This window comes from Orcinus orca, chromosome 9, assembly GCF_937001465.1.
Source record: "Orcinus orca chromosome 9, mOrcOrc1.1, whole genome shotgun sequence".
Classification (NCBI taxonomy): Eukaryota; Metazoa; Chordata; class Mammalia; order Artiodactyla; family Delphinidae; genus Orcinus; species Orcinus orca.
In genome coordinates this window covers 80,923,890-80,944,486 of record NC_064567.1, presented here as the reverse complement: position 1 = coordinate 80,944,486, position 20,597 = coordinate 80,923,890, and the positions used below count along the sequence as shown (strand labels likewise).

The window sequence follows — 20,597 nt, the reverse complement described above, 5'->3', positions numbered from 1 at the left end:
TTGAAATTCTACATCCTCAATGGCAACTGAAATATAACACTTTACATCTGTGGTTCTCCACTACACATAAGTCTACATTTTTATGTAAATTATCTAAATTCTAGCGAAGAATGTTGTGATACAAGGAATTTTGAAAGGGTTTCATGAACAGGAAAAGAGAAATGGAAGCTAGAAAGAAATAGAAGTCAGCTGTGTGCTTTTGTTATGACAATTTTTGGTTGAACAGCCTAGCTTACCAGTGCATCCAGGTATACATTTGTCCACTGGACTTGCTTAGCTTTGTCTCCTGCTAAAACCATTGGTCTTCCCAGAACATCCAAATATTCCTATATACACATATACATAAAAAAGAGTTGCGTGGTTGAAAACTAGAAATGCAGTGCTAAAAAAAACCCAAAAAAACTCCACAGAGAAAAAATAATCTAGAGTTAAAAATGAAGATGGGATCAAAATTATTAAGAAAGTTAAGCATATAATCATTCAATTCCTACTTTGGGTACTCCATAAATGGTATGTCTGCGTACTTAGAATCAACAATATTTGACTTACATTATTTATACAATGTATCTACCCCAGTTTTTTTTCTAGTAACAAAATATTCTCTTTCTGAGGTTCAGCCAACAATAAGTGAAATAGGTTCCTTGTGAATTGTTTTATGTTAATCTAAACTATTTAAGGCTCTGTGATTTACTGGATGGAACTACACAAATTTGAAATAATAAAGCAGCCACGTACTTGTTTTCATATCACAGATTATTTGGCTGAAATTCAAAACTACATTTAAACATATCAAAGAATACATGAAATACTGTGCCAAATCTAGACATCAGGCTTAAATGCAGCTGCTGTTTCATTTCAAAATTCAATGTATTCAGTATTCGTTTCCACAAATGCCACGTTATCTGTGCTAAATTTTGACTTAGTTTATTTTGTAGACCCTCAGTTATGTTTAGAATTAATGAGTTTAAATAGCAATTTAGGAATATTTAAAAATAATACATATTTAAATTAACTTAATTGCTTCAGTCTCCCTGGTTATTTAACAAGCATGTTTTCAACTGAATGGTTGTAGAAAAATCATCTCCTTGTTGTAAGTTGTAATAATTATTGTCTAATTTTCTATGTTGTACCTACAACTTGGAGAAACTCATTTAAATAATTTGCAATAGAACCAAGTTGAAGTTATATGATGAGATTGTTAGTAAACTGATTTTATTTACTTTCTATTATGTTTTTAACATCTGAGAAGAAAAAATACTCATATATTTTTGCCTGGGTTTTGGATGTTTAAAAACACTTGGAACCTTAATGAAATGAAAACCAATACATTACCATGATACTCATCATTTTATTAAAAATGGAATAGTATGAATCATTTATTCATTTTCACCCATTTTCTCCATACTGAGCATATTTAAAGCAGCAAAGAAATATCCTAGTTTGAAAAACTACTTTAAACAAGTCTTAAAAAACCATACCTGAGTATTGATTCTTATTGCTCCAATGGAAGGAATTTCATAATAATAACCTGAAATATATATATACAGATTTATACATATAAACATTACAATATAATAAAGGACCACAAAATTATTTTATGGCTTTGTAGGAGACACTGACCACTGCTAACTGAGCAAACACTAAAATATCAACACCACTGATAAATCTGTAAAATGTCTGATGAATGTATTCTCATAGCAAATACACAGGCTTTATGAGAAATTTCACTACATTTCATAGATTGTATAAAACAAATGTTATTTTTCTACAAAGCAGTAGGGAACCTGGTATCATTAAAATTTTTTTCATTGAAGAAATTATTAAAAATACACAATGACGGGTATCTAACAATTATTATATTCATATAAAATACCTGCGTAAAAATAGCTTTCAGAATGAATCTACGTTCTTTTTATTGTCATGCGGCATTTTTCAAATAACATGTTTTTTTTTTGTCTGAGTATAAAAGAAATATAGGTTCACTACACAAAGTTTGAATTATCTAGGAATGTATAAGAAGACATTTAAAAAAACAATAATTTAACCACTCAGAGAAAAAAATGTGCATATCGTGTCACACTTCCTGATATCTAACTTGTACATCATTCAGATATTCTTTCATTCTTAATTCTTCATGTCAAGTTATATTTGATAAGCATCATTAGTATCATGCAATAAAATATATTCCTTTATAAATGTACAATATGATCAGATGTCTGCATTTTTATGTAATGTAACACTAATATCAAAGTTGCTTATGTGTGTGTTTTTTTAATACAAAACACCTTCAGCATCTTATTCTTGCCTTGATTCCTATAAAAAATTAGCTATAACTTTAGAGTATTTTAAATGATAAGATGTAGAACTAACAACTACCAAATTCTTCTTCTTATAATAAAATGTGGTCAAGTAAACAGACTTGTTACCTTTATTTTCACAGGCCATCCACTGAATAGGTCCTCTGTCATAATTATGTTGACCAACTGAAAATGTGAATACACGTACCTGGTGAATTGAAAAATGGGTATCTGTTAGGCTGCATAAAATTTAATTGAAAGGCAAAACAAAAGAACTAAAAAAACATGTAAAAGCATGGTTTTCAGTTAATTAATGTGACAAGAAAAATTGAGGCCACTAAATCACTCAGGAAGGCACCAGAGAGAAACCACATAATCTACTGTAAATATAGACTTCAGTTACTAAATTTAAGTTAGTACTTGGGTGCTCTGCACCATATGTCAATCCTGTGGCAGGATCAGGACTAAGGTTTCATTAGTAGAAATGGCATCTTTCAGGTTCAACCCAACTTCACCTGTCTCACTTGGTTAAGATATATTATTCACATATTTAGTCACTGCAAAAAAAAAAAAGTCCTATTTCATAGGTATGAGATTATAAAAATGTATATAGAAAGGCGGTCATGATACTTTTAGTTGCTTAGGGCATTACACTTAATGATGGTTTCACTACTTTCACGTCATAGAAATATTTAGGATGCACGTGTATGATTATGATGTTAGTCGTATTACTTACTTTCTATAAAAGATGACTGGCATATATGATAAATGTTTTAAGCTCCTAGCATTTTAAAAAAGAACCAAAATATTGACTGTTTCTAATATATAATATGCAAATGTTTAAAAATTTAATTGAGATAGTATTTAATTATAGTAATTTATATATTCATTGGAAGCCACTGAATTTAAATAGTATAAAAGCATAGAAGGTAAATTCAATGATGTCAATAAGTATTTAACAAAATAGCTATTTGACTTATCGATTTTTACCAATTTAGTAATCTAAGTAAACAGGTACTCTAAGTTGATCATTTTAGCTTTTTCTGAAGATAAACATGCACAAAATCACTTTTCCATGAATTTATGGTCTGGTTTGAACTATGTTAAGAGCTTTTCCCTAATTCATGTCGACTGACTGTTTGAATTGACATTTTCTAACTGTTTCATCTGTTTCATCTTTTGCACAACTGCAGAGCACATATCTCAAAAGAGATTTCACATCTGTTCTCTGTTCTTTTGCTGGTCTTGACCGCACCGAGATCACATCATGACAATCCTTGCCCTAAAATGTACATCAGGGATATTGTTTCACTTGTAAAGTTTTACGTGAGCCACCCTTAGGTCATCCGGGTTTGCCTCGGCTAGTTATGTAAGAAGCCATACGTCAGAGTTTTAATCACCTCAAACTGTAAGGACAAATGACTGGCTCTAGTTTAACAGAAGCTGGTGACACCTACCTCTCTCTCTCTCAATCCCTCAAAATGCAAAATGCAGTCTCATTTCCTTAAAATCTTCAACTGGTTCATTTTGGGGGCTATGTATTTCAATGTAGCGTCACTACTTACATCGTAAAATTTACTCCTAAATGGAAATATTTTTATAAACAGGTTGGCAACCCTACTAACAATTCAATTTAACTGCCATACCTTAAAAACCTGTCACGTGAATTCAGGGCAGGGAAACAATCAAGATGCTCCAGAAAGCACTTGGGGATGGCTTTCATAATTAACATCTGAAAGCATGTCTCACACTTTCAGTTTAAAGCACTGCTTTGTCTGGTCGCTCCTCTTACCACGACAGCGTTCCAGTAAAATGTTTTCCATAGAATACTTTTCAGTACAAAGAAATAAATAATAAGACTAAATGAATTATTATATCTACATCCCTAGAAATCAAGCATTTCTAATAATATAGAGGCTACACTTAGACACACACCATGTGATTATTTTGACTGATGTTATTCATCAAATAGTCCAAATAGACACAACTCGGCCAAAAAACATACTAGTAAAACACCACCACCAACAACAAAACTTGTTGTTTTATTTGTTTTACTACAAAAGTTTTGCCTGACCCCCATTGTTGGCCTCCATGGAGACCTCCATGGAGGTCTCATTCACAATGAATTGGTGAAATTTGATTATTTTTATATCCTAACTTTCCACTTGGAGTTTTAGATAGTTTCATTCCTCCTATTCCACACTATATTACTGCCACCCCGTGGAAGAGTTAATGAACTAACTAAAATTCCAGATGCCAAATCCACAGAGATGATTGCTATCCCCTCATTCTTCTGGTGTTTTTCACTTCTTTAAGTGTACCATTCTTCCTTAGCTATAATTCTGGGGAAAGGAAAAAATAAAGTGATTCCTTGAAATAGGCATGATTTAGAAATTAAGGTAAATTACATTCTCAAAGATGTGTATTTTTAGAGTTCTTTTCTTATTAGTGTATTTACATGGTCTTACATAAAAACAAATAAAATGACATATAAAATAGCTTGATACACAATGTGCAGTCACACAAGAGAAATATTTCATCTGAAGTCTCCATTAAGCAAACTATTACTTTAAATCAGGGCTTCATTAAAGCAAAGTTAACTTTACATTGATAATTACAATATGAGATCCATGTAACAAGTACATACTGGAGACTTCTAAGTGAAATGTTCCTAGAAAATTTGCTAAATGATCCTGAACTGGTTGATTTTAGGCCATGTTTCAGAATGTTCAGCTCTGTGAGGGTCATATATGAAACATACACAGTTATAGATGGCTTTGAAAAATATTCTTCATAATGCTGGAGTCTAGGTCTCTAACAGAAATAATGTGCGAAGGTAGTATTGGATAAATGCTGGCTAGGGTTAAAACAGTTCCAAGATTGCACTACTGTATCTATTATAGTGCCTTATATAGAAATAGAAATAAATATTAAATGAAAAGAAATTAAATAGCTAAATGAGTGGTCTTAACGTTTTCCCAGAGGGACATAAGACAAACTTTGATATCATCTGACATATAAATCAGTTCATTATTATAATAGAGTAGAGCCAAAATCGGACTGATATACGTCTAGCATTTTATAATTTGGGTTGTTTCATACACTTATATCACGGTAAATTCATAATCTTTTTCTTACGCTGACTTGCTCAATGGAGATGAGCAAACTTTTTCAGGCAAATTAAAGTATGTATAATACACTTAAACCATTTATGTGCTGTATTATTCCTAGAGAATGAAAATAACTCATAATTATTGACTCATGCTTAGTTATATAAGAATATTCACAAAATAAATTGTAATTTGAGAGTGTATTTAATAAAATTAAACTTAAAACAATTAAAAATCTGTCTCTATTATTAGATGCAAATTTATATAATTCGGCCTTCAGTTGGTTCAAAAATCATTTTTTCTCTGAACAGAACATTATAATTCCAAGATGTAAATTTGACATGTCAAGCCTGACCTACTTGATCAGAGAAAACTTTTAATTAACAGCAAATTGGGTTATTGATTGGTTTCTTACAATACACCACTGATTTATTCTTCAGTTCTAGACTTCCGCAACTCTGGTTTTTATTTTGTCTTGTTTGTTGAAGACTAACATACTTGTCTTCAATTAAGATTTTTCCAAAACCACAGGGTCAACCTATTTTTAAAAGCCATAGGAATTTCTTGTTTCCCAGCAGAACCCAGTTACTGGAAACTGTCACCTCAACAATTATCAGTTACCCAGAGTTCAAGTTTAATTTACAATAGGCAAATCTCCAAGGAATAATGGAAATCAGACTATGAAGAAAGAAAGCCAATAAAACTAAAATAAAAACTTCAGCTATCGACTCATGTTAGAAAAATGATGTCAGAAATGGGTTTTATTAATTTACTGTGCGTACTAAAATTTTTGGCATGAAGCCTATAAAAATACTAGATTGGACTGAATATTTTAGGAGAAAATTCTACAGTGGTTTCCATAATTCACAAGTGTACCAGAATCCAGAGCATTTAAAATAACCTACATCTCTAGTTTTATAACATTATGAAATAAATAAAAGTGTCCAAATGCACTTTTCACACTTTATTTTATAAAGCCCAGTGATCTGAAAGCCTGCAAATATCTGATGGCTTAGTTTAATCCATCTTAGCCTCTTAAGGCTGTGAGAAATATGTCCCTTAGCAGTAAAGCCTTGCTATTCGACCAGAAGGAAAGATCCTGGGTGGGCAAATGATGACTGGCATGGCCACAAGGCTGCCCTGGAGAGAGACACACACACAACCAGACAGTGCATTCCATATGAGGTTATGAAATTTGGACTGTAGATCGTTTAAATGACTGACTTTGCCACTTAGTAGCTGTTTAACTTTCAACAAGTTCCTTAACGTCTCAAATTTTGGTTTTATTTCCAAAATGCGGATGATGTTGATGGTAAGAAACATCTTTTGTCATATGGTTATTACAATTGTGAATGAAGTAATATATGAAAATCTTTTGTATTATATGGAAAATAATAAGCACAATAAATATTATCTATGGTAATAAAGATGACCATGATGATGATGATGACTACAATGTCTCCTACCGTCAAGCTATCAGAATTCAATGAGGAAACATTTTCCATTAGTGGGATACTAGGCTTTCGTGCCTTAAAAAGAACATAAAATAACTTGAAGTAACACCTCCCCAAAGGAACAAATTTGGCTTGCTTTATTGCATTTAGCCATAAACTCCAAAGAAAATGAGCCAATACTGTCTAAATGCCATTGTGTCCATATAAGATATATCATGGAATTGCCCAGGGTCTGACAAACGCAAGAATTTCACAAGTGACCTTTGAATTAGTCTGAGTAAAACACACAAAGCAACTTTAAAAAAGGAAAACAAAATGCAGTAGGTTTTGCCTACGTGATCTTACAGCACCAAGCAGATATTTCTCTCACATTTCTTGCATGTGCGTACGTAACACAGATACATGCCTCAGGATTATGTTGGTCTTTAAAATTTTTAACAATTATAATGAATCACCCTTGCATTATCAGATTATAAGGAAGTAATTTTGGGTTTCCCTTCCCTCTGCATACATTTATAGTACTTGACACAGGAGCAATAAGCTATGGACGCATTTCATTTCCAAGCAGTTATAGCTCTGCAAACACTATTGTCAGCAGAGGTCAGGAAATAAGCAACATACTGATTTATTTCAGGTGTTCTTCTTGGGTAATGCTAAATACTTCACTGACACTAATTATGAGAATACTCATGAAAAACTATGTGTTGGACTGGTGAGGGTGAATGGAGAGGTGCCGTCAATACAATTGTTTTTTATATAAACTTAAGCCCTCCCTACTTACTTATAAAATGACATATCCAAGGTGGAACATACATTTTACTCTACATTCCACTTATAAGGAAAAAATTGTTTTAAATTATTTGCTTTTAAAAGAGCAAAGCTATTGAGTTTTTTAACATTTACGAATGTTTTATAATTTATCTTCGAGCTTATTTATTGCATATTTATATTTATTTATGCTGGGCATCCTCAGTAAATATACTTAGCAACCGCTGTGCGTCAAGCCCTTGCTAGCCTCTAAGGAGTCAATGGTAGGTTTACAAACTAACACAACCCCTAGTTCATGGAGCTTTTAATAGAGGAGAGTTCAAGATAACAGGTGAATAAATACATAATTAAAATAATAAAAAATGGTAATCTGGGAGAAAGAAAACAAAGAGGAAAGATGGTGCTGAAATAGAGAACGGTAAAGAAGGTGTGTGGGGAAAGGACACCACACTAGAAAGACTGAGCAGGGAAGACCTCTGCGCAGAGATACGTGGCAAGCAGAATTCTCAATCTGAGAAGAAGGCAGCCACAGAAAAAGCAGAACAGAGTGCCTCTCCTGGTAGAATGATTTCACACAAACCAAAGGCAATCCCAATTTTAGGTGGCACAATTCTACCTAGAAATTATTTCGAGAGCATTTTTTGCACTCTATGGCTTACGTCTTGCAATGTATTTTGTGCTTAATATAATACTTATTCTCATTTTTCATTAGATTTGTTTTAGCTACTAAATTAAGGACTCTGTAAAATGTATGGAAGTAATATTACTCAGACCTGAAGAGAATGTACCTGATAATATTTTCCTTAGTTTAGACAATGAATTATCAACATTAATTTTATTCTAAGAAAGCAAATGTAAATAAATCTGTCAGAGAGAAGGACACATACACACATGCACATGCACGTACACACACGCATTTTAAATTGATCATCTCTCTACTGGGCCAGTGTTACTTGTAATTACTGTTTTCAGCTACACCGTAAGTCCAGCATAAATAATATATTTGGTTTTTAGAACACAGGTACAGTTCCTAATCTAAAGCTGAAAAATCTTTGGGAAACTTTTGAAAGTGCCAAAATACACGAAATGAAACTTTTCAGAAGCAGTGTATTTGTTTTTTGCGGTATGCGGACCTCTCACTGTTGTGGCCTCTCCCGTTGCGGAGCACAGGCTCCGGACGCGCAGGCTCAGCGGCCATGGCTCACGGGCCCAGCCCCTCCGCGGCATGTGGGATCCTCCCGGACCGGGGCACGAACCCGTGTGCCCTGCATCGGGAGGCGGACTCTCAACCACTGCGCCACCAGGGAAGCCCTAGAAGCAGTGTATTTGTTAAACAGTATTAAATATTCTACAAGTCTGAATGCCCTTCATTATCACATGTTTGGACATTCCTTCCAAAGGCTTCATTCTTTCCTGATGGAGAAGCCAGGCAGCGACAATTGAGAAGGCAATGAATTATTTGCCATGAATTATTTTCCCTACCATCTGTTGAAAACGTAATTGACAGTTTTCACTCTTATTGTATAAAACACATATGCAGATTCAGCCATTTGTGATTTGATTTAGATTTTTGTAGCCTATAAATTATTTCTCTCTATTTTGGATCTGACAACAAAATAGAAAAGACTGCCAATCATTTTTTAAAGAATTAAAAAAATAATGAATCTATTGTCAGGCAATTATAACTTTAGCTATGCATTCTTTATTTTAAAAATTATTCCACATCTATCATGTTTTTTTCCCATTTGTTCTTCTCTTTCGATTTACTAGTTATTTTGAAATTTTCATTTTATAGATTTGGAATGCCTTTTTATTTTTGATTAATTCTGAGAATTAACCTAAGGGTCCGAGAACTAGTTTCTAGCTGGCTAGACAATCTTAAGTGTGTACTGCTAACCAAAATCCCTTTGCTATTATACAGAAAATCAAATATTTTTAATTTTCCTAGGTCTGGGAATTATCTTTCAACTCTGTGTCTGGTTTTACTTTCCTTTACTCATTTGTTTGCACTCTATGATAGAGTTCATTTTGGTTTTGGCACCATTTTTAAGGAAGTCTTGTACACACGGGTGAGCCCTAAGGAATGGCATAGTTGCAGGTAAAGATTAGAAAGTGAATGCATTTTAATGTGGAACAGCTGTGTGAGGAGATTACCATGGACTCAGTTTTAAACTGTACCTATCTATAATCAGGTAGATTAATTCCCAAGAGTAATACATTTCAAAAGAACCCAAACATTTTGTTCTAATTCTTAAACCTTTTGGCCTCATTAAATTGTGCTGTATATTTGCAGCCTCATTCATCAGCTCTATGGATGTACCTCATCACACCTACCTGGGTTGCTCTGAATGATTTCTAATGTCATCTGGATGAAAAATGACTTTAAATGAATCATTCAGCAGCCACATTAATGTCAAGCAAGAGGCTTGGGGAGGAAGTAGGATTCAAAGAGTAGTTTCCAGATTTTTTTTCTTTAAAAGCTCACCAAACTTTGTGACTTTGCAATTTTGATATTTTTAAGCTACAAGTGAACTTCTATCTTGAAAAGCATGCTTTAAAATAAAGTTATAATCAAATATAGAATTTTTAAATGTATTGAAAGTTTTTATTTTACTAACTCTATCAAATTCAGTTTTATACATCAGCCATTTGAAAGATAATGTGGCTAGTGAAGTTCTGAGTTGATAAACTTATTATGTAATATATGAATTTTGCAGGTAAAGAATTGGTCTGTTATACCCATACCCATCCTTAGATGACAAAGATAGACAATGATCTTCCACATCAGTGTCTGTGGCAGCAAATCTCTCAGACTGGGTGGATGAATGGAAGATATAGAGAAGTCTGAATAAGGAGGGAAAGTTAGAAAGGGTTTGACAATTCACCCAAAACTGTTTGAAGCCATGTTTGAAGATGGTGGAAAAAACCTCTCCTATACATATACACACTGTTTTTAGTAGGTACCTTTACACACTATTTGCACACATACACCCTTGGCATAAACAATTAACTATGTAAATGTTGTCTTGACAAAGTACAAATACACTCAAAAATATAAGTGAATTAAAAGTGGTTGTCTGCCATCATCTATTTTCACTGTTAGTGGACACAGAACATACAAATACCAAGAGACAAATTTTGTGTTTAATGTGGTTTTCCCACATTAGGAAATTCAAAAAGCCACTGAACTTGAAGTAAAGTGCATATGAAATGTGGTACAACAATATTTCCAGAAATATAATTCCTACTTGTCCAATTCAGATATCTGTGGTCTGTATCTCTCTCAATCCCTCCTCTTTCAAGGTTCTCCTCTGTTTTGTAACTATAAGATTTCTTGTCTGGGTATCCCTTTACTAACCTTAACATATAATAATGACTTGGCTCTTCCATCTTGAAAAAAACAAAATGTATGCATGCACATATGTGTGTGTGCACAGCTTCACCCAGAATTGACTGTCTTATTTTTTTCCTAGTATTTCTTAGCAAATTTGCAAAGATTTTAGAAAAATTAGTTTATGTTCAGATTTCTACGTCCTCATGCCTTAAGCACTTCTCAACTACCTGTCGGAATTTACTCACTGAACTTTACATAAGAGAGCTAAGCCAAAGTTACACACATGGTCCCTTGTTCCTGAAAATACGATGGACAGAAGGAATGTCCATTTAAAACAGATATAAATATGTGTGCATATATCTGTGTATGTAAGTACGTATACATGTATGAGTGTGTATCACAGAACTTTGCTACACCACTGAAATTAGACTCACATAAAAAATGTAGTACCTAATTCCAAGGACATCTCAACTTTTCTTAGCTAATCATACATTTATTTTAAAATCACAGAAACTAAGGACTGACTACTTAATTTTCAAAGTTGCTTTGGAATTCACAAAAATTATATGTCCTTAGGAGAAGTGTGTGTCCTTAAAGCACAGCAACATTCATAGGCAAACAGCAGGATTGCTGAGTAAGATTAGATTCATCAGTTTTACAAAAATGAATTCAATATGAGTAATTTCTTATGTGGTTTAGCATGTTGCAAAATGTCTTTGTTTAAAACGTGGAGTTCCTATAAAAGGTGAAGGGGATGGGAAGTAGTGTTTCAAGATAACAATACTTAGATTGGACATTTTTAGGATATATACATAGAAAAATGATTTTCAACTAGTTAATTCTTCATATATTCAATCAACTGAACAATTTGTGAAAACAGAGGGTAGAATACAATTGTTTTCCTTATGGCATAAAACCTCTTACATTTTAAAAAAAGGAAAAACATAAACTTATGATATACCTCCAAGACATATTATTATGTTAATTCTATATACAAACAGAGTTTGGGGAGAGAAAGAAAACAAGTTTAGATGAAAATTTCTTCTCTTTTTATACATTTAAATTCTTTTATTTAAACCTGTTGAAGTTTTCTTTTTACTCTTTGAAATCAGAATATATCTTAAGCACAAATTATGATATAGATTATAACATTCATTGCCATATTTGTTTAAGAAACTCTTCCTTTTTGAAGAAAAATATCCAGAGGGGAATGATATTCCTGCTGGTTGGTTCAGATGATATCAAAATTAAAGAAAAGATTTATCTAAACTTACATTCATTAAAAAATGAAAAGTAGTGGGGCTTGCACTTATATACCTCTATCACAAAATAATAAAATATACTTGAAATTATGACAAGATGCTAAGAAGTCTCTTCCAAATTATCAGTGTATGATTAATTAGTAGAATATTGAGATAAATGTATTATAGTAATAGAGTTCAATTTGGGCTAAATTTATTTTATTACCTTTGAGTTCTCCAAAACATGGTAATGTTACATTATTGAGAATATTTAAATAAGTGAAATAGTCCTTACTCCAGGTTATGTTTTTTAATTATGAATTTGTTCTGTAACAGAAATCATGCTTCCAACTTTTGTTAGACATACTCAAGTTACTTATTGCCATGTATTGAGAACTATCTCTGAACCTGTGCTCTCTGCAGGATGATGAGAGTTCAAAGTTAAACAATACAAAGGCCCAGTCTTATAGGACCTTGTCATCTAGAGAGGGAACAGAGAAGAGATTTTGTGGGTAGAATACAGTGTGAGGGACGCGTAGGTCTGAATACACTGTGCTATATGGGATCAGAGCACGAGCCTGAAGTGGGAGAAAAGTGTCAGGAACATCCTTCAGGGGGTGATGATTGCCCAGGATTCTGAACGATGAGTAGCAGTTACTAAATAAAGTAAGTAAGGCACACTACATCTTAGATTAATACATCTGTATCTTCCCATTACTTTTCATTCTACTGATGTTTTTGAAACAAATATTCACAAAATCAAGTTACTATTTGAAAATATTCAGTCTATTAACAGTTCAGTCCATTTATCAACTTTTTCAAAAGGAACGGCTCTTCTGTATAATCAAAGTCACCAGGTGTTTTAAAAAAACTTAACCCTTGCATTAAACTTATGTCATATGACATTATACTTTAATAGCATATGCAATATCAAAGAGTTGAGTATTAAAAAATTTTGTGAATAATTTGAAGGTATGTGTATTGGGTTGGCCAAAAAGGTTACTCGGTTAATGAGTATGTTGTTCAATAAAGTTCCTAGTGAAAATGAAAAATGTGTCTTTTATTTTTACTTAAAACTGAACAAACTTTTTGGCCAACCCAATATGTCTATGTTTTCAACTCCAATCATTTTTAAAGTACCTAAGGGTGTTTCAAAGTGTCCCAGATTTTTTTCATCAATACTCTACCCCATTATTCACAATATTTTGCCTGCCAAAATATATAACATATATATTTACCTAAATGTATTAATATACATTTTTTTCTCTTTTTAATTCCTCACACACATATAAAACAATTCATTAGAGTTAATGACGAGTCACACCTCTCAAAATGGTAAAAATTTCAATTAAAAGCCAAGTAAACTGGCATTTTACCCTTAAGAGTCCCCTTGTGAAACATACAATTTCTGTTGAAATTTTGGAAACACAAGATATAGGTTATAATTTTTCATTACTTATTTATGGATCCTTAGCATTTTAAGAAACCAAGTTGAGAATCATTGTTCTTTTATAAAATATGGAGAGTCAGTCAGAAAATTGAAATAAGCTGATAGTAGCAGTGCTAGAAAAAATAGCTACATTTGATATTTTCCACACTATCAGTAGGTTCAGCCACATGGGTGAACTTTCAAAACAGGTCTTTCTACAATACTTTCCTCTGCAGTAGAACAAACAAAGAAACAAATATATTCCTATATAGGCTTCTATACGTTCAAATTAGTTTATTAATGAATTAGTCATAAGGTACTTATGAATCTCACAGAAGATAACTAACATTTAATTCAGTGATTAGCTTATAATCCATCTGTATGACTTTATAATCAGCACACTAATGTTTTAACCAAAAATGTCTTCCCTCACCACCCCCGCCTCTCTCTCTTTAAAAACCACCTAAATTACTATTAAATTTAAAACATTGGAAAAATTACACTCACTTTTTTGTCTTTGTTGTATTTGGTAAATATCTCCTGAGCTCTCTCTTCTCCTCCATCCGTGAACAACATGATAATCTTATTGCAGTTGGCTCTAGACACATTATACTGTTAAAAAAAATGTATATCATTCATAATAAAAGGTAGGGAGTATAAAAGCAATATGGAAAGAGCATGCACAGGTTGCAAGTAATGACTGAAGTATCTGCTCAATAAGTCAATTCTAAGAACCAGTTCCTGGATCAAGCCAGGCCTACGCATCCCTACACAGGGGCTCTGCCTCATTCCCAACACCCACGGGTCTCCCTTCCTTCAGGCTTCTGATCAAAGGTCACCTTACCAGTGAGGACTTTCCTGACAACTTTCCCCTCCCAGGCTGTATTTTTCTCCATAGCATTTCACATTTGTTTACATGTAGTATATATTTTATTTGTCTTTTTATTATTGGCTTCTCCCAATAGAATGTTAAATGCCAAAAGGGCATAAACTTGTGTCGTTTTTGTTCAGTGTTGTTTCCTTGCCTAGATGAATGCCTAGCACATAATAACCTCTCAGTGGTTAATTAATAAGTGGGTTTTAAATTAATTAATGGCCATGATGTCAATTGTATACCCCTATAATTTACACGAGAAACAAAGAAATAATATTAATAAAATGTGCATAGCTTTTCACATATATTTTCAATCTATTCACAAACATTTGTTCCTCTCTTCCCTCCTTCATCTCACTTTATTCACTTTACATTTCTGAAATTGCAGTGTTGATCCCTAATGCCCAGTGCTCTTTCATATCTTTGTAAATGTCGACAGCTACTTCCAGAATATTCTCCTATCTGCTCGCAAGCAGCCACACTTATTCTAATCCTGAAAGACTCAATTCCAGTGGTAAATCCTTTCTTACACTTTCTTTAAGGTCCCCAAAGAGTTGGATTTAGGTAAACAATGGATTAGCATCAAAGGGCCATGAAAATGCACAATTAATTTAGAAAGCTGTATTTCTTTGAGGTCTGAAATTATAATCTCAGTCTTTCTACTGTTGTGAAATGTGTTTGTGAAAGTGTTGAGAACAAAAGATTCAAACTAATTTATGAATGCTCAGCTTCTTCGAAAATGTCAGCCCTCTAGTTCAGCAATATTCAAAGGAGATACAATGTGAGCCTAATTTGTAATTTTAACCCTCTAATGGCCACATTAAAGAAAGTAAAAAGAAATATCTGAAATTCTAATAACATATTTAACTCAGTCGTTCAAAAATGTTATCAATTCAACATCAAATAATATAAAAGTTACTGAGATAATATACTTTTTTTCCTTTCATAATAAGTACTAAAATTTCAGTGTATACTTGTAACACATTTCAGTTCAGACCAGGCACATTTCAAGTGCACAACACCCACTTGTGATCATGGTTATCACACTGGACAGCACAGTTTTGGTGTTTAAGTGACTAATACATTTTTTTAAAAAATCACTAATTCTCCTATAGTATTTAAGCGTATTGAAGGTCCCTATTCCTATTTGTCAAAAAAGGAAATCCCATTTCCTGTGGAAAAGTTAATGAAGACAACATTTTGCTTTACTGATGAAAAGATCCTGTTTCATATATTCTTACCCCGTTGACTAGGCCATTAGACCATGCGGAGTTAAGGCTTTTAACCAAGCATTGTGAAAACTCAAGTATTAACTAATACAATTTATCACATTCAAGCACCATTCTTATTTTTGAAGATAATTATCTGAAAATTTGACCATACAAAAATTTACATATTTTATCATCAAAATAATTTTGTGAAAGGTGTTGAAGTCCCTCAAACTAAAATTAGTTTCTCTAATGACTTGTGTTTTCTATTTGCGTATGTAAAATGGGCAAAATAATATTTACCTAAAGGACTGTCTCAGAAAAGTGATAAAGTAACTAAAGTTTTTAGAACAGAACTTGGTTTCATTTTTTGAAGTAGTGGAGGTATTCTTATTATTATCACTAAATCCAAGTATCAAAGTTACTTTTAGCACATCGAGTCTTGCTGATCATTCGTAAGACACCCACAAAAAGAGGAACGCAGAAATGTGTTTTCAACATCATTTTTCCTCAGGACTTGTGGGAAAGCAGAGTCTATCTCAGCAATTTTTCATTGGGTTTGCAGCTATCTAAAGAATCACACAGTCACAAGAAGTATACGTAACTGGCTTGGAAGGAACTAAGCCAAGGAAAGAAATTGATTATGTCAATAAAAATACAACAGCTAGGGTTGGTAATTTATGTTAATATGGTATTTCATGACACACTGTTGTATCTCTGTGTGGCCAGTATATAGCACAGCATCTATCATATGCACTCAATAAAATTTTTTTGGAAAAATGCATCTCAATATATTTGTCAGTAGTTTATGAAATGCTAACTGAAGACTAATTCAAATCTTAATGTCTAATTCTGTTTGACACTTGATTCAGTGATCTTAAGGGTAAACCTTGCCGGGACAAACAAAAGAGAAGGAATGGCATTGCATGATGAGAAAAAGACTAGAAGTGTCTGAAAGAGGTAACAGAACATGCTTCAGCTCAATAAGGCAAGCCATGGCATTTGGGAAAATTATTTTAGATATTTGCAATATCTAAGCGACATGTGGAAAGCAAAACACATGAGGTTTACTATGGAGGACATATTAAAAATCATTTACAACTTTGGTAAAGGCAGTGGGAGAGGCCAATAGGAGTTAGATCATATTTTATCAGCAACTAATAATGAACGTGCGAGTTAACGTGGCCCCTCTACATGACTGCCTCTGAAATAGTACATTAGGCTTGAGACTCATCATCATTTCACAACGGAAACCTGAATAGGAGGGAATGAGTGAGGCCAGTTAACAACACTAAGAGGAATAATTAAAATGCCAAGATCTAGAAAACTTGATTATTGACTCGAGAGAAAAAAATTAATATAAAAACCTTTCACATTCCTTTACTTACTACAGAAAGAATATATTCCACTCTAATGATCAATTATGTTTGAATTTCAAAGTTTTGAGTTTTCATTTTTTATTAATAAACATACATTATTTAATAATCATATGCATTTTACCAAAGATAATTTCCCCTGAAAACTGCAGTGTGGAACTTCTTTGCTTTTCTAACTCCTTACTTGCTTATCTAATGGTATCTAAAAAAAATATCACTACCTCAAACTCTAAATAATTGAAAATTCTACTCTCACATTCCCTCTTTGTAGACTCCTGTGCCACCATCCCCCTAGTTTTCCAGTTCAGAGAACTTGGAATCACCACCCCCTCCCCCTCCCGGCAACCCCTCCTACCCACCCAATCAGGTCACTCGCCTTAACATCTCTGCACGTCTAGTCCAACACCAGGATTTCTATAATAGCTTCTTAACGTAGAACACTCGTCAGATGATGTCTTTCTCCTACCACAAACTTTTCATTTGCTCCTACACACTTCATTTAAAGACAGCTCATGGTCTTTCCATTTCCATCACCTCTCCCCTACTGCTTATGGCCCAGCCATACCAATCCACCTGCAATTCTTTCAATGAGCATGACACCCCATGCTTCTGTGCCTTTGTCGATGCTGTTCATTTTCTCTCCCTCACCACCTACCTAGATTCTGCTCATTCTTCAAAATCCTGTTTTCAAGAAAGTGCAACAATTTTCTGACCTCCTTTGGGTAAGTTGAGCCCCCTTCCCCAAGCTGCTCCGAGCAAACACACCGTGAACACCCTGTAACAGCACTAACATGTTATATGAGAAATGATGATTTAGCATGTTATGCTCGACCTTCTTGAGAGCAAATGGTTTTGTTTATGTCTGGAATTTCAGCAATAGCACTGTGACAGGATAAATTGTGAGGCACTCAATAAATATTGGCTGAATGAACAAATCAATGAGTCATCACCCAATCAGAGATCTTAAAAACTGTTTAGAAGATTTACTTCGGGAACAACGAAATCAAGTTTGCAGAAAAGTCCAAATATAAGGGCTTATTTAGTGACTCAGCAAATATGATAGGAATTATGTGCTGATTCTGTCCCAGCCACATGCTAGTTATTAATTAATTATAACACCAACTCAACAGCCTACAGTCTCATGTGCTTTTCTATGTGGTTTGCTATGTCCACCGATTCTGTGGACATTCTTTACACAACCCCAGTTAGGAAACCAAGGCAGAGAGATGTCAGGTCCATACTCTGAACCACTGCAATAATATTGCTTCAGAAGAGATACAAACCTGAATGATAGCTCCTGCTTTCAAATAGTTCAAATGAAACAGACAACATGGCCATTTGAAAATACTAGTCCGCAGTGTGAGATTCGTGTTATAATATTGTTATGATATGGGACGGGTAGTAGGTGTGCCAGAATTTAAAAGCCTAACTATAGACATCGATGATTCACTCAAGGGAATTTTCTCTTTGGAAGGAATTTCTGCTCTTCCTGTCTACCTTGATGTTAACCATTTGGACCTTTTTGTACATTTAGGAACAACCTGAAGATTCAAACTAGATGTTTAAAACTGAAATATTTCCAGAAACCATTTGATGACTGACAGCACAAGTTTCCAAATAAATACAGTACTAACTGAGATAAGACAAAAGAGATGATATTCTAAATGTGCCAACTAAGTTTCCAGTGCTTCTTCAAAATTAAATTAAATAATTACCTTACAAATGTGTTTTTTAAACAAAGTTTGAAAAAAGAGGGTAGAAGAAAAGATCTAAAAGAGAAAGAAAATCTACATTTTGTATACTTTCTGAATTTTGGATTTAAAAATAAAAAAAGTTCAAACATTTCTACTGCCTAGACACATCTGCTTTCTAAATGAATGACAAACAGAACTGTTATCTAACCGTACAGAGCTGTAACTACAAGGATATTGAAATTCAGATCCTACAATTCAATAATAAAAGACAAAAGGGGGTAGTATTAATACTTACATTAAGCAGCTGTTCAAAAGCAAAACTAAAGCCCTTTTTATAATCTGTGATTCCTTTCGCTGTGATATTATTCACTGCATCTTTCAGCACTTTCTTATTTCTTACATTTGCTTGGACAAGGTGCTGAAAACAGCTTACATCCTGGGCATTGCTGTTAAACTGCAAAAGATAAAAAGGTAAATGTATAAACCAACATTAAAATCAATCATGTAATTTTTACTGAATCTGTGTTATACTTCTCAATCCTTCTGCATTGCTTTCTCTTTCAAAAAGAAAAGTGAGTAGATTGGTAACAGAAGTGCACTAAAGATCAAACAGTAATTTTCATCCATGCCCCAACCCCTACTGTATTAGCCTGTCGCTTATTGACACTTTCCTGAACCTAGCTTGGTTTCCCTGATTATAAATTTGGGATTTGAGTTATGTGAGGTCCCTCCCAGCTCTCAAATTTTATGAGCATTTAGATTACAAACAACAACAACAACACAAAACTCTCAACAAACAATGAAATATATTCAGAATGCAGAAATGATATGATGATGCCTGCACAGAATACAGGGAGAAACTGAGCATTTTACTCGCCTCGCATGAGGAAACGCTAAATGGAAAAGTGGTACACAGAAGGACAGGAACAGACGGTTAGTAAATTTGAAATTTGATGGTAGTCTTTCCATGGGGGTTAAAACAGGAAAGTAATCTGAAAGACTCAAGAACAACGAGTGGCCTTTCAAAACTATCACTCTAGAGGTTATACAGGGAATGCAGTAGAATCACAGAGGCAAGAGAAAGGGCAAGCGGGTCATGGCAGAGTTACTGCTGTGAGTGATAAGGGCCTGAACAACAAAGAGTCTGTAGGAGGAGAAAACAAACTCCAATATCTGCCCCGATTGAAAATTTAAGAATGATCACCAAAGTAATTTCAGCAACCGTATAAAAAGTATTCACACAGTTCACTGTATATTTCCAAAACGATAAGAATAGGACTCCAGCAAGAAGACCAGGGCGCTAAAATGAATGGGATCATCCTATCATTTATTAACTCTGCTATGGGTACAAGCCCCTTATGCTCCTGGGGCCTAGACTGTCACATCTGCAAAAGCAAAATGAGAATGATAATAAAAACATACTTGCTAAAAGGAAAGGGGCTGGCCAGATCAAATGTTGAAGCTATTCTCAGATCAAAAGCACATAATGATTTTAATAGGTGGATCACAAGCCAAAATATATTTTTACATAAGTGATTATCTATTCTCATAAATATAACGCATCATTCTTTTTTCTCTGAAGATCCCTGAAACCTAGTGATAAGGTACACTGTACAATTCATCAATCCATTAAGCAAATATTCATTGGCGGCCTGTTATATGTCCAGAGTCGTGGTAGGTGAGAGCTCTGTGCCTTCAGACATGAGGTAAATTACGCACACACACTTATATATGTATGTAAGCACTTACACGTGTTTACTTTGTGCTGCATTGACTATTTGCTCTACAAATATTAATCATTTCCTCTTTGAA

At 33.7% G+C, this 20,597-nt stretch overlaps 1 protein-coding gene across 4 annotated transcripts in view; it reads right to left on the bottom strand.

The window, feature by feature from the left end:
• The window catches only part of CACNA2D1 (calcium voltage-gated channel auxiliary subunit alpha2delta 1), a 514,372-nt gene that overhangs the window by 77,577 nt on the left and 416,198 nt on the right, over positions 1-20,597 (bottom strand). For all 4 annotated transcript variants that reach the window (XM_049714933.1, XM_049714934.1, XM_033439986.2 and 1 more), the window contains 5 exons: positions 19,081-19,239; positions 14,141-14,245; positions 2,427-2,505; positions 1,479-1,528; positions 237-326 (listed from right to left, as the gene is read on the bottom strand). In XM_049714933.1, the coding sequence (XP_049570890.1) occupies positions 237-326; positions 1,479-1,528; positions 2,427-2,505; positions 14,141-14,245; positions 19,081-19,239 (483 nt within the window). The remainder of the gene's footprint in view (positions 1-236; positions 327-1,478; positions 1,529-2,426; positions 2,506-14,140; positions 14,246-19,080; positions 19,240-20,597) is intronic.